Source organism: Vipera berus, assembly GCF_964194415.1.
Source record: "Vipera berus genome assembly, chromosome: 2".
NCBI lineage: Eukaryota > Metazoa > Chordata > Lepidosauria > Squamata > Viperidae > Vipera > Vipera berus.
Genome location: NC_138203.1, coordinates 271,024,028 through 271,037,604, shown reverse-complemented (window position 1 = coordinate 271,037,604; position 13,577 = coordinate 271,024,028). Strand labels below are relative to the sequence as shown.

The 13,577-nt window shown below is 43.4% G+C and overlaps 1 protein-coding gene across 3 annotated transcripts in view; it reads left to right on the top strand.

The window, feature by feature from the left end:
* PPT2 (palmitoyl-protein thioesterase 2) overlaps positions 1-9,816 on the top strand; it is a 58,557-nt gene extending 48,741 nt beyond the window's left edge. For 2 of the 3 annotated variants that reach the window (XM_081322021.1, XM_081322020.1), the window contains exons 8-10: positions 1,770-1,854; positions 5,475-5,529; positions 9,114-9,816. In XM_081322021.1, coding sequence (XP_081178147.1) covers positions 1,770-1,854; positions 5,475-5,529; positions 9,114-9,257 — 284 coding nt within the window. In that variant the 3' untranslated portion in view covers positions 9,258-9,816. The remainder of the gene's footprint in view (positions 1-1,769; positions 1,855-5,474; positions 5,530-9,113) is intronic. The other variant, XM_081322022.1, reaches the window with a different exon arrangement.
* The last annotated feature ends 3,761 nt before the right edge of the window (positions 9,817-13,577 follow it).

The following is a 13,577-nucleotide window of genomic DNA, read 5'->3' as shown; positions in this document are numbered from 1 at the left end:
AAGTTGGCCAAGGTTTGAGAAACAGTAGTCTAAACTACACGTTGATTCATAAAGATAATTGCCAGGTCACAAATATTAAAAAGGAGCAGAACCAGAAGGGGGAAAGGAGATAATTTAAATGCATCAGACATGACAACTTTACTAGAAATTTCCTGGAGGATAAATGGTTGTTTCATCTTTCTACAAGTAGAGCAGGAAAATCTATTTTTGGCCTGGAACTTCCTCTTTACCTGGGGCCATGTGAGGAGTGTGGCCAGTTTAAATTATGATGTCATTGGAATAGGTCAGGGGTAGGCAACCTTGGCTCTTTTATGACTCGTGGACTTCAACTCCCAGAATTCCTGAGCCAGCATGGCTCAGCTTGGAAACCTCTTCATTTCCCCTCAGCATGGCTGGCTCAGTGATGAGTCATTCTTTCAATGACATTGTAACTTTGAACAATCACTAAATGAATGGTTGTAAGTAGAGGACCCCCTGCATTTTATGCCTGCTATTTAAGAGAGATTATGTCTTATGTGAGTGTCCTCCAATCTGTGAAGACTTATATTCTGTCACCTAGAGGAGTAATAAAAAATATTTTAGCCCTATCCACTCTGGTGGCTACAAACAACTCCCAATTTCCCCACTTAAAGGCTTAAAAAACTCCTCCCCTAACCTCAGATTTTTCCAGAAATGTGGGAACTATGATTCCCAGAATGTTTTGGGAAAACATCAGAGTGCCAAAGAGTGGAAGGTGAAATAGAATAGAATAGAATAGAATAGAATAGAATAGAATAGAATAGAATAGAATAGAATAGAATAGAATAGAATAGAATAGAATAGAATAGAATAGAATAGAATAGAATAGAATAGAATAGAATAGAATAGAATAGAATAGAATAGAATAGAAGCTGGAAGGGACCTTGGAGGTCTTCTAGTCCAGCCCTCTGCTCAAGCAGGAGAACCTATACCATCTCAGACAAGTGACTAGCTAGCCTCTTTTTGTTGTTAGCTGCGAAGTCGTGTCCGACCCATCGCGACCCCATGGACAACGCTCCTCCAGGCCTTCCTGTCCTCTACCATCTTCTGGAGTCCATCTAAGCTCACGCCTACTGCTTCAGTGACTCCATCCAGCCACCTCATTCTCTGTCGTCCCCTTCTTCTCTTGCCCTCAACCTTTCCCAGCATGAGGCTCTTCTCCAGTGAGTCCTTCCTTCACATTAGCCGGCCAAAGTATTTGAGTTTCAACTTCAGAGCTAGCCTCTAGTACCGACATGTCAAACACAAGGCCTGGGGGGCGGATCCGGCCCGCAAAGTGGTTTCATGCCATCCTGGAAACAGTGAGGGAACAGCCCCCACTGCCTTGGCCCTGGCCCAGAGACCCTCCTTCTGCCAGAGACCCTCAGATCTGTCCCACTCCCGCCCAGGCCCCCATAGGCACCCTTGATGCGAACGATGTAGAGCTGGCCACGCCCACCCAGTAGGCCATAGGCACTCTAGCCACGCCCACCCAGTAGGCCACGCCCACCCTGGCCACACCCACCCGGCCCCCTGAGGGCAACCGCAATGCTGATGCGGCCCTCAATGAAATTGAGTTTGACACTCCTGCGTAGAACTTGTTTTTCATTGCTTATTGCCTGCAAGGTCTCTGTAAACTTAACAATTAAGGGCAGGGGGGAAAGGTCTCTTTTGTTGGCTGCTGAGGAGGCAGGAAGAGGGAAAGGGAAGGAAAGGGGAAGAGGAGAAACTGGAAAGGCAACCGGGTTTCTGAAATTCTGCTCCTCTTGCAGCATGGAAGAGAAACCTTTTGCGCATCCGCAAGCTGATTCTGATCGGCGGCCCAGATGACGGGGTCATCATGCCCTGGGAATCCAGGTGAGCTTTCGGACATGGCAAGAAAGAGATTCTGTCCTGAACGGAGAGAAGCTTGAGTGCTGATCACCACCTAACAGGTTTTAGCAAGGAGGAGCAGCTTAGCACCGCTCGCAACCACGAGAATATTGGAATTGGTGCAGACTTGAGCTGCTTAAATTGGTTTCCTTAATAAGCGATTGGAACCAGAGAGAGAGCTCGCAGTGATCCTTCTGGCTGAATCTAATCGTGCTTTCCAGTATCTGGCGTGTGGGAAGGGACAAACATATACCCTACCTCCTCCACGCCACTGCTGTTTTTGATTTTCTGCAGCAATCTGCAGAGCCATTCTCTGGCTTGCGTGGAAAGTCCTCAATTTTCCATGCAGAAGTGCAGAGAAGAGCAGCAAAGATGATTAGGGGGCTGGAGGCTAAAATATATTTTATTTTTTTATTTTATTTTATTTTATTTATGAGCCTTGGTGGAGCAGTGGGCTAATGCCTCCTTAAGTAACACCAGCTGCCTGCAATTAGTGCAGGTTCGAGTCCCACCAGGCTCAAGGTTGACTCAGCCTTCCATCCTTCCGAGGTAGGTAAAATGAGGACCCAGATTGTTGGGGGCAATTAAGCTGACTTTGTAATAATGCCGCTTGGGGTGTGTGTGAAAGCCCTAACAAGCAGGCATATACATAGAATGAAGGCTACTCCTAAGCTTGTAAGCCGCCCTGAGTCTTCGGAGAAGGGCGGGATATAAATGGAATTTAAAAAATAAAATATATGAAGAAGTGTTGCAGGAATTGGGTACGTCTAGGAGTCCAATTAAAAGAAGGAGTAGGGGTGACATGATAGCAGTGTTCCAACATATAAGGCAGAGGTCCCCAATCTTTTGGGCACCAGGGACCGGTTCTGTGGAGAGAGGTTTTTCCGTGGATCGGAGGGTACGTGGTTTTGTGTGCTGCCTGCATCCCACGGACGAGGTTTTGCTTGTTTGTGCGGACCAGTTGCTGGTATCCTGTGGCCCGATACTGGTCCACGGACTGGGGGTTGGGGGTCCCTGATCTAAGGGGCTGCCACAAAGAAAAGGGAGTCACCCTATTCTTCAAAGCACCTGAAGGCAGAACAAGAAGCAACGGATGGAAACTAATCAAGGAGAGAACCAACCTAGAAATAAAGGAGAATTTTTTTTGACAGTTAGAAGAATTAACCAGTGTAATGGCTTTCCTTCAGAAGTCATGGATGCTCCATCAGTGGAGTTTTTTTTAAAGAAGAGACTGGACAGCCTGCTGTCTGAAATGGTTTTGTTGGCAGAAAAGAACTTCATGGTGCTTTGTCAATTACAGCTTGCAAGGAAATGAGAAATAGAAGACCAGTAGAATTTAACATCTACTAGTTACCGTAATTGACCATTTCCAAAAGTCGAACTATTGCCTCCAAATGCCACTTGTTAGGGAATATGATCAGAGAAGGCCATTGTCAGTAAAGGATCCTTTACGCTTGTAGATCTAAACAAAAGTGCCCCAAGATGGGTGCTGCAGCCATCTTATTTCGCAACATGTAAGATTCACAATAAGATCTTATAGTGAATGTTACATGTTGTGAAATAAGATGGCTGCAGCACCCTCCTTGATAGATATTAGATATTAAAGACAGATATTAGCATCTGTATTAGATACTAACATCTGCCACTTGTGGCCGCATAAAGATGTTATAGTGAATCTTACATGTTGTGAAATAAGATGGCTGCAGCACCTTCCTTGATAGATATTAGATATTAAAGACAGATATTAGCATCTGTATTAGATACTAACATCTGCCACTTGTGGCCGCATAAAGATGTTATAGTGAATCTTACATGTTGTGAAATAAGATGGCTGCAGCACCCTCCTTGATAGATATTAGATATTAAAGACAGATATTAGCATCTGTATTAGATACTAACATCTGCCACTTGTGGCCGCGTAAAGATCTTATAGTGAATCTTACATGTTGTGAAATAAGATGGCTGCAGCACCCTCCTTGATAGATATTAGATATTAAAGACAGATATTAGCATCTGTATTAGATACTAACATCTGCCACTTGTGGCCGCGTAAAGATCTTATAGTGAATCTTACATGTTGTGAAATAAGATGGCTGCAGCACCTTCCTTGATAGATATTAGATATTAAAGACAGATATTAGCATCTGTATTAGATACTAACATCTGCCACTTGTGGCCGCATAAAGATGTTATAGTGAATCTTACATGTTGTGAAATAAGATGGCTGCAGCACCCTCCTTGATAGATATTAGATATTAAAGACAGATATTAGCATCTGTATTAGATATTAACATCTGTTCTGTTTAACACACTGTCAACTGCCTTTGCTGTTTATTTTCAAACTCCGCGTCTCTAATGTATAATCATGCAATCCATTTTCATTAAACACAATTATTTTGTTCTTCGGTGGATTACTTTTTAGATTCATCCTTTTCACAGTGCATTCACTGCACAGTCAGGTGATCAAAATTCAGACACCTGACAATTGGCACATATGTACAGCGGTTGTAGTGTCCTGGTGTCGTAATTCTTTGTTGGAGATAACATTTACAATTGGTCCTCGACTTATGACCACAATTGGTCATAATTTTCTGTTGCTTAGCAAGGTGGTTTTTAAGTGAGCCATCCCCAATTTTACAAGCTTTTTTTTTTGGCATGGATGTTAAGTGAATCACTGTGGTTGTTAAAATGGATTGTACATTTGTTAAGGCAATCTGGCTTCTCCCACAGACTTTGCTTGTCAGATGCCAGCTGGGAAGGTCACTAATGGGAACCACATGACCCCAGGACACCCTGCAGCCATGGCAAATACATCGCTGGTTGCCAAGCATCTGAATTTTGATCACCTGACTATGGGGATGCTGCAAAGGGCTGGTCGTAGGTCATTTTTCTCAGTCCTGTTGTAACTGTGAACAGTCACTAAACAAACATCTGTAAGTCAGGGACCACCCCTATAACGTTCGTTTCGGTTTCCCTCTTCAAAAATCACTATGGTGCCTTATCATCACTTCCCATGCAAATGTTTACATTTTTTCTTTCCAACGTTCCCTTGCTGAGTTTTATCCCAAATCGTTCCATCTATTTTCCCTTTAAATTTATTCACTCTTCCCTTGGAGAGAGAGTTCTTCATTCCTCTTCATTCACTTCTAAAACAACTTTTTATTTCCGATTCTCTGCATTTTTTCTATATCTTCATCTGAACCATCCTGTTCCCTTATTTACTCTCTCTATACAATATCTATCTATCTATCATCTATCTATCTATCTATCTATCTATCTATCTATCTATCTATCTATCTATCTATCTATCTCTATATCTCTATATCTATATCTATCTATCTATCTATCTATCTATCTATCTATCTATCTATCTATCTATCTATCTATCTATGAATCATCTGTGCCTCTTGTAAGGAGGTATTATTATTATGGTCTTTGACCAGTGTAGGTACATATATGCATATACATGTAAAATTCTACATCGGTTATAAAAATAGAGAAGGAGGAATTCAAATATTTAAAAAGAAAAAGGTGTGAGGGTGTCTTCCAGATTTATTAGATACATTGTATAAATCTACAAGGATTGTTTTTTTTTCCTTTTATAGCATGTTTGCCTTCTATGATGTTAATGAGACGGTGAGGCAAATGACATCTCAGCCGGTGAGTAAGGACAAACTAACAATGTGAGGTGGAAAAACGTGGCAGGAAGAATATGTTACAGTTTATTGTGGTGGTTCCAAAACTTTTTGCCATCACACCTCCCTTCGGTGCTGTGCCTCCCCAAATTTTTCCCTCATTATCCAAAACCGCTTATCAGAAAGGCCTCCTTACAAATGTTTGGACAATTAGAAACAAAACCTCTATAATGGTTTAAAAGCTACCAATCCCATTAAACATTAAAGTCACAGTAAAAGACTAAAAGTCACTTGAAAGATCAGTGTAAAGAGATGTGTCTTAGTTCTTTCTAAAAACCAAAAACACAGGGCTATTCTTAGTTTCCAAGGGTCACCCTGCATAATTTGGGTATGATATAATCTTTCATGCCCGTGTCAAAAACAAGCGCCTGAGAGGAAGGATTCCATCCAGGTGGGCTGTCCTGCAGATTGTAAAAGTTCTCACGCACGTAGCCCTTTAAACAGGCACCCAACAAAACCAGCTTGTTCTAAGTAACACGTCTAGGTGGATTCTCAATCATCCAGGTCAGAGGTGTCAAACTCAATTTCACTGAGGGCCACATCAGCATTGCAGTTGCCCTCAGGGGGCCGGGTGGGTATGGCCAGGGTGGGCGTGGCCTACTGGGTGGGCGTGGCCAGAGTGCGTATGGCCTACTGGGTGGGCGTGGCCAGCTCTACATCGTTGGCATCAAGGGTGCCTATGGGGGCCTGGGCAGGAGTGGGAGAGATCTGAGGGTCTCTGGCAGAAGGAGGGTCTCTGGGCCAGAGCCAAGGCGGTGGGGGCCGTTCCCTCACTGTTTCCAGGATGGCTTTGCGGGCCGCACGAAACCACTTTGCGGCCCGGATCTGGCCCCCGGGCCTTGTGTTTGACATGTCTGATCCAGGTCATGTTTGTCCCAAAGGTGCTTTTTCAAAAAAGGCCACTGGACTTATAATAATAATAATAATAATAATAATAATAATAATAATAATAATAATAATAATAATAATAATAATAATAATAATAATAATAATGATGATGATGATGATGATGATGATAATAATAATAATAACAATAATAATAATAATAATAATAATAATAATAATAAGAAGAAGAAGAAGAAGAAGAAGAAGAAGAAGAAGAAGAAGAAGAAGAAGAAGAAGAAGAAGAAGTTGGAAGGGACCTTGGAGGTCATCTAGTCTAACCCCCTGCTCAGGCAGGAAACCCTATACCATTTCAGGCAAATGGCTGGCCAGTCTCTTCTTAAAAACCTCCAGTGTTGGAGCATTCACCACCTCTGGAGGCGGTTTGTTTTTTTCTTTGAAACGTTTTTGCTTCTCCTTCAAGAACTTTCTAGTAAGCAAAACATTTTCAAAGGGGAAAAAAAACAAACCCCAAGAAAGACCAGTGGCCTTTTGGAAAAAGCACTTTTGGGATGTCTTAAGTAACACCTCTGCCTTGAAAACTCACAGGCATTGCAAGCCTTTTCCAATTAGTCTATATAAATGGATGCATCAATAGAGATTGACCTATCACGTACCATCAAAAATGAATCGGCAAGAATGAATCGGCTACAAAGGCCCTAACTATGAAAGATGGTCGTAAGGCACATTTTTCAGTGCCTTTGTAACCTTGAATGGTCACTAAACGAACTGTTGTAAGCCGAAGACTACCTGTATTTTTATTATATGGTTACAATAACAAGAGTCTTGCAACTCTGCATGTATTTCCCCCCCCCCTCCGCTGCTTTTCTCCTGAAGCGAACTAGGGAGAATCCAGTCTGAGAAGTTTTCTCAAATTACATTTCTTCTTTGGCCTCTGATTTCTCTTATCTGTTACCTTGGCTGCGATTCTTCCTCAGGATTATTTTTACAATCCGTTACATTACGAAAGTGCAGAACTGCAGACCTTCTGAGACAGGATTGGCAATGACTGTTTTTAATTTGTTTATCTCATTTACATATCTGCCCATCTCACAAGCAAGTGAGTCTGGGTGATCTACAACAAAACTAAAGAAGTTTATGTCTGCTTATATTTCAGAGTTAAATACATTTGCCAAGTCAGTTTGTATAGAGGCCTTACCCACAATGTTGTCCTCACAACAATTCTGTGAGATTGGTTGGGTTGAGAACCGAACGTTGCCCCAAGATCGCCCATTGTGTTCTGTAATGAAGGGAAACACAGACTTTAAATATCAGTCCTACGCCTTAACTACTACACCAACCTCTCACCATGTTAGTTCATCTCAGATTTACATGGCCTAGGAGTCTTCTGTTTTTAAAGACTTGAAAGAAACTAGAAGCATTTGGTACATGCAGGAAACAAAACAAAAAAATAATCCACTAGGATGTGGATTATTAAATTTTGTGATCTGTAACTCTTTGTGATTTGATAACGTATTATGCAGATAGTCCTCGACTTACAACCACAATTGAGCCCAATTTTTTTTTTGTTGCTGAGTGAAACATTTGTTAAGTGAGTTTTGCCCCATGTTACAATCTTTCTTGCCACGGTTGTTAAGTGAATCTGTCCAGTTATTTAGTGACGCAGGGGTTTAAGTGAATCTGCCGTCCCCATTGATTTGGCTTGTCGGGAGGTGGCAAAAGGTGATCACGTGACCCCAGGACACTGCAGGCGTCATAAATATGAACAAGTTGCCAAAAGCATCTGAATTTTGATCACGTGACCAGAGGGATGCTACAACACTCGTAAGTCTAAAAAACGGGTCATAAGTCACTTTTTCCAGTGCCATTGCAATTTCAAATGGTCACTAAAGGAATTGTTGTAAGTTGAGGACTACCTGTACTGTATATCTGGCTTACCTTTATTCTCCAGGAAACTCTGGAGCTTTTCTTGGCTTAAATGCCAGGGTTTTCCCCTAGTTAAAATAGGGGAAAACAGGATTCATTGGATGGTGGATGCGCTGGGAGCATAGGCATAGACATCTCCAGCAGGTCTACTAGCAAACGAAAGATGCGCATCCAGAAGTAGCTGCCATCCAGAAGGTGAAGGATGGAGAAGACTAAAAGCAGTAGAGCCGCGAAGCGAAGCTGAGGCAAATAACAAAGGGTGAACTTGCAGCATTGGGCTGAATTATCCATTTGCGGGATGAAGCCATAGGTTGTCTGTCCTGACATAGTTTAGATTAGAGCAAAGCTGACCCAGTTGTTTTGCAATGTGGGGCAGAGAATTGAAGTGGCTGTTTTTCCCCATTTTGTCACTTAAGAGTGCCAGAGGGGACTGAGGCAAGTCCTAATTACGGTAAAACCAGAGGATTACTGGCTGGGAAATTCGGAGAGTTGGAAGTCTTAAAAGTTGCTGAGGTTGAGAAACACTTCTCCAGTGTTTCTCAACCTCAGCATACTTAAGCTGTGTGGACCACAACTCCCAGAATTCCCCAGGCAAGAAAGTCAGCTGGGGAATTCTGGGAGTTGAAGTCCACAACATCCTACAGTTGCTAAGGTTGAAAAACACTGGATGTATATTGGCTTTGCAACACTCCTGATGTGTGCCTTGGTGCTGCTGGATAGCTTTGAAGGTGTTCCCCCCCCCCCATATTAAACTTCTGGGTTTTGTTGTTCTGTTCTCAGGTCTACCTCCTTGACACATTTGGCTTGAAGACTCTGGACGCGCGTGGCGACATTGTTTTCTGCAAAATGGCCAACGTTTCTCACACGAACTGGCACTCCAACCGCACCGTGTATGATACCTGCATTGCCAAATGGCTGACGTAGCTGGCCAAGCCGGGGAAAAGGAAGTGGAAGAGAGACTGTGTCCAAAAACTCCGAGCTGCGTTCTCTGACCTCAACTTGGCATTTCTCCTCCCACGGTGAAAAAATGTCATCTGCCTGTAACTTTTCTAGGAATTTTTTTTTTCTCACAGCAGAAGGAACTTTTTCCTTGCGAGGCGCTTTGGTGTAAGCTGGTAGCAAATTTGGGTGCTCTTAAGATGCTGTCTGGAAGGCCTCAAATGAACTGGATCCTTAGTCCTTTGTTGCGGCTAAGCTACGAGACAAAACAAACGGACAAGCCAAAAAGAAGAGAAGAAGTGCGCAAAAGGGTTACAGTTACACGTAATCAAATATACCCCAAAAGTCCTATTTTCTAGTACCAAGCCTATGGCAGAAACGTAGTAACTGTGCGAACTGGAGGTATTTACCCTTTCAGGTTTCAACTCTGGTGTTTAGTGTCATTTTATTCCCCTGTTTGGAAATGTTTTTTAGTTGCGTCTATTTTTCAGATTATAATAATGCGACAGCTACCCAGAGGACTGTGCTTAAAAAGAGACTGTCTAGCCCAGGGGTAGGCAACCTTGGCTCTTTTATGACTCGTGGACTTCAACTCCCAGAATTCCTGAGCCAGCCATGCTGAGGGGAAAGGGAGAGGTTTTCAAGCTGAGTCATGCTGGCTCAGGAATTCTGGGAGTTGAAGTCCACGAGTCATAAAAGAGCCAAGGTTGCCTACCCCTGGTCTAGCCCAACTTTTGTGAGAACAAATTCAGGAACGAAATCTTACCATTTATTCCCTCAGTTAATTTGAGTTTTGTGCTCCAATTATTGCTTTAACTTTCACCAGAGGGGGAAAGAAAAGTAAATGTGTAAGCTTTGGTCCAGATTCCAGTTCCACGTCACTAAAGAAAACGCCAGTGGAGCGACAGAAAACTGAATAGCTCAAGAGTTCCAGTCGAGAGCATATTTTTTTGTTTCTTTACATAACCAAGCTGGAAATAGTTTAAGGATTCCTGCCCCTAGTTCTACATCAAAATCAATATTATAAATTATCAATTGACTTTGGAGGGCAGAGTGTATCAGTGTATGTTTCCTCTCTCCTTAGAAGCACAACCTCAGGATAGCAACAGAAAGCCAATTTAGACAAAAACGTTCATGATCTTGCTTTATTTTTTTAAAAAAAATGTCTATTTAAGAGTGGCTCAGTGGGTTAGGACGCTGAGCTTGTCGATCAGAAGGTCGGCAGTTTGGCAGGTCGAATCCCGATTGCCGCGTAGCAGAGTGAGCGCCTGTTACGCGTCCCAGCTTCTGCCAACCTAGCAGTTCGAAAGCACGTAAAAAATGCAAGTAGAAAAATAGGGACCACTACGGTGGGAAGGTAACAGCGTTTCGTGCGCCTTTGGCATCTAGTCATGCCGGCCACATGACCACGGAGACATCCTCGGATAAGCGCTGGCTCTTCGGCTTTGAAACGGAGATGAGCACCGGCCCCTAGAGTCGGAAACGACTAGCACTTTACCTTTACCTTTAGCCATTTTTAAAAGACCAGAACTTCTAATAAGGTGACCTTTCTCCTTGTTTCTAGAGCAGGAGCCACAGAGCTTTGCGTGCAAACAGTATTAAAACTTACATTTTTACCAAGTTACAATAAATGTTTACATGGACTCAGGTTTAACTTTTAACATTAGATCAGGGATGAAGGGGGGAAATGAGTTAAATTTAAGCTGAGATTCCAAGAGGATTCTTATCATTAGACACGAGATGTGTAAAGTATCTTTTGCCTTTCAGATGTTTCTGAGCTAAAGTCCCAGATGCTGGAGGATGCTGGCTGGGCTGCTGCTGATTTAGCAGCATCTGGAAGGTTACAGTTGTGTACTTCATGTAGAAAGTCCTTGCAAATGGAGTTGGCAACCTTCTTACAGTGAAGACAGTTCTTTGGGGGGAGGGGTTTGCAACCTAAGCGCCATGGCCCACTACTGGTCCATGGCCTATTTGTAACCGGGCGGCGTGAGTGGCCAGGCGCTCATGGCCCCACTCACGCGAGTGTCATGGGCGCTCATGGCCCACTTGCATGAGCATTGTGGGCGCTTGGGGCCTCAACTCACATGAGCGTCACGGGTGCTCTCGGCCCCACTCATGTGAGCAACGGGTGCTTGTGCCCGCGCATGCACGCGCACACAGACCTGTCCCTCCCACAAAACTATCCCCTCTTTCCCCCCTCCTCCCCCCCCCTTGGCACCCCCCCCCGAAAGGTTGGGGAATTCTGCTTTAGGGGAGGCCATCCAGAATGTGACGCACACATATCTGTAGTTTAAAGTGATATAATCCTATTACTTGAAAAGGTTGGGTTTTTAGTTCCTTCTCTGAAACCGCCCCTCCCTTTTACACATTTTCAGCTGCCTTCTATCCTTCACCAGTCATTACGGTTTGTGAACTCTGGTTTGTGACTGTAACTGTGATAGGGGAGTTGAGCTACTAGAGTTTCTGTCCACACACCTCTTGGCTTTGGGTATCCCCGAATTCTCTATTATGCTTGCTTAGGAGAAAAAGTGGCACAGTTGAGTTGCCTTCCAGTAAACAAAGCAATCCACAAACTTGATACAGGGGGGGTTAGAGATTTGTCAGTCTATGGGACTAGAAGCACTCGTGACTTTTTGATGCACTCTAGCCAGGTGGGGATAGGATCAAGTTTTCAGGGTGTGTTTTGGGGGAAACTTGAGAGAAAACTCTAGCAATTAAATAAGAGGCTCACACTTTTTTTTTTTTGCTTTGAATGCTGGAACAAAGCATCGTTCAACATCTCTCCGTACAAGAGTGTGCAATTACCTCAAACTGTTTGGGTGAGGCAGGATTTTGTTGATTTCAGCAAAAAAAAAAGTTGGGGATCAGACACACCTGCTAATTTGCTACAGGTAGCCCAGAAAACAAGCAATTCATCCCAATCCATTTTCTCCCCCAGGCCGTTCCTTCATCCATCCATACAAATATGTACAGAGAGAGCCAGGTTGGTTTAGTGGTTAAGGCACCATGCTAGAAACCAGGAGGCTCCGAGTTCTAATGCTGCCTTAGCCACGAAAGCCAGCTGGGTGACCTTGGGCCAGTCACTCACTCTCAGCCCAACCCACCTCACAGGGTTGTTGTTGTGGGGAAAATAGAAGGAAGAAAGTGTATTTACATATGTTTTCCACCTTGAGTTATTTATAAAAAATAAAGGTAGGAAATAAATAAATCTCTACATTCACTCTGTACTAAATGTGGCAGGATGCTTGGTTACTGTTAGTCTGGGCACTTGCCCTAGAAGTATGTCAAAAAATGTCAACCTTGTCGAGTCTTGAAACTGGCAAGGATAATACAGATGAATTGTGGCTTGACCGGGGTACAAATTACTTTTAGTTATTATTTGATACATAGAATAATAGAATTGGAAGGGACCTTGGAGGTCTTCTACTCCAACTCCTTGCTCAAGCAGGAGTTTTGCCTCACTTTAAGAAATTTCTTGCTTACCCTTGTTAAGGGAATCGCTGGAGTGGTTCAGTTAGTAAAATGGTTATTAAATGAATCTGTTTTCCCCATTGACTTTGCTTGTCTGGTTACAAAAGGTGATCACATGACCCTGGGTGTCTGCAACCGTCATAAATGTGAGTCAGTTGCCAAAGTATCTGAATTTTGATCACGTGACCATGGGGGCGCTGCACTGGTTTTGTGAGACAGTCATACGTCTTAAGCTGCATTGGTTACCAGTTGTCTTCCGGGCGAGATTTAAGGTGCTGGTACTTACCTTTAAAGCCCTACATGGCTTAGGTCCGGGATACTTGCAGGACCATCTGCTGCCAGGAACGACTTCCCATCGCCCGGTGCGCTCACACACAGAGGGCCTCCTCAGGGTGCCGTTGGCCAGACAATGTCGGCTGGCGACCCCCAGGGGGAGGGCCTTCTCTGTGGGAGCACCAGCCCTTTGGAACCAACTTCCCCTTGAGCTTCGGATGGCCCCGGACCTCCGGTCCTTTCGCCGCAACCTCAAAACTTTTCTCTTCCATCAGGCTGACCTGGATTGATGATGGGTTTTTAAATATGTTTTAATTTTTAACTGTAGTTAATTTATTTTGGGGCTGTTATTTAATTCTTTTTTAATTTTTGTATTGTTGTTTTTATTGTTGTAAGCCGCCCTGAGTCCTTCGGGAGATAGGGCGGCATATAAGTCCCAAAAATAAATAAATAAATAAGTCAGGGGCTTTTCAACATTTTCACCCATTGTACCACTTTTAGGATATGGCAACATCCTAGTACCAGCAGTCGCCTAGCAAGGTGTCAAAAACTTGATGACAA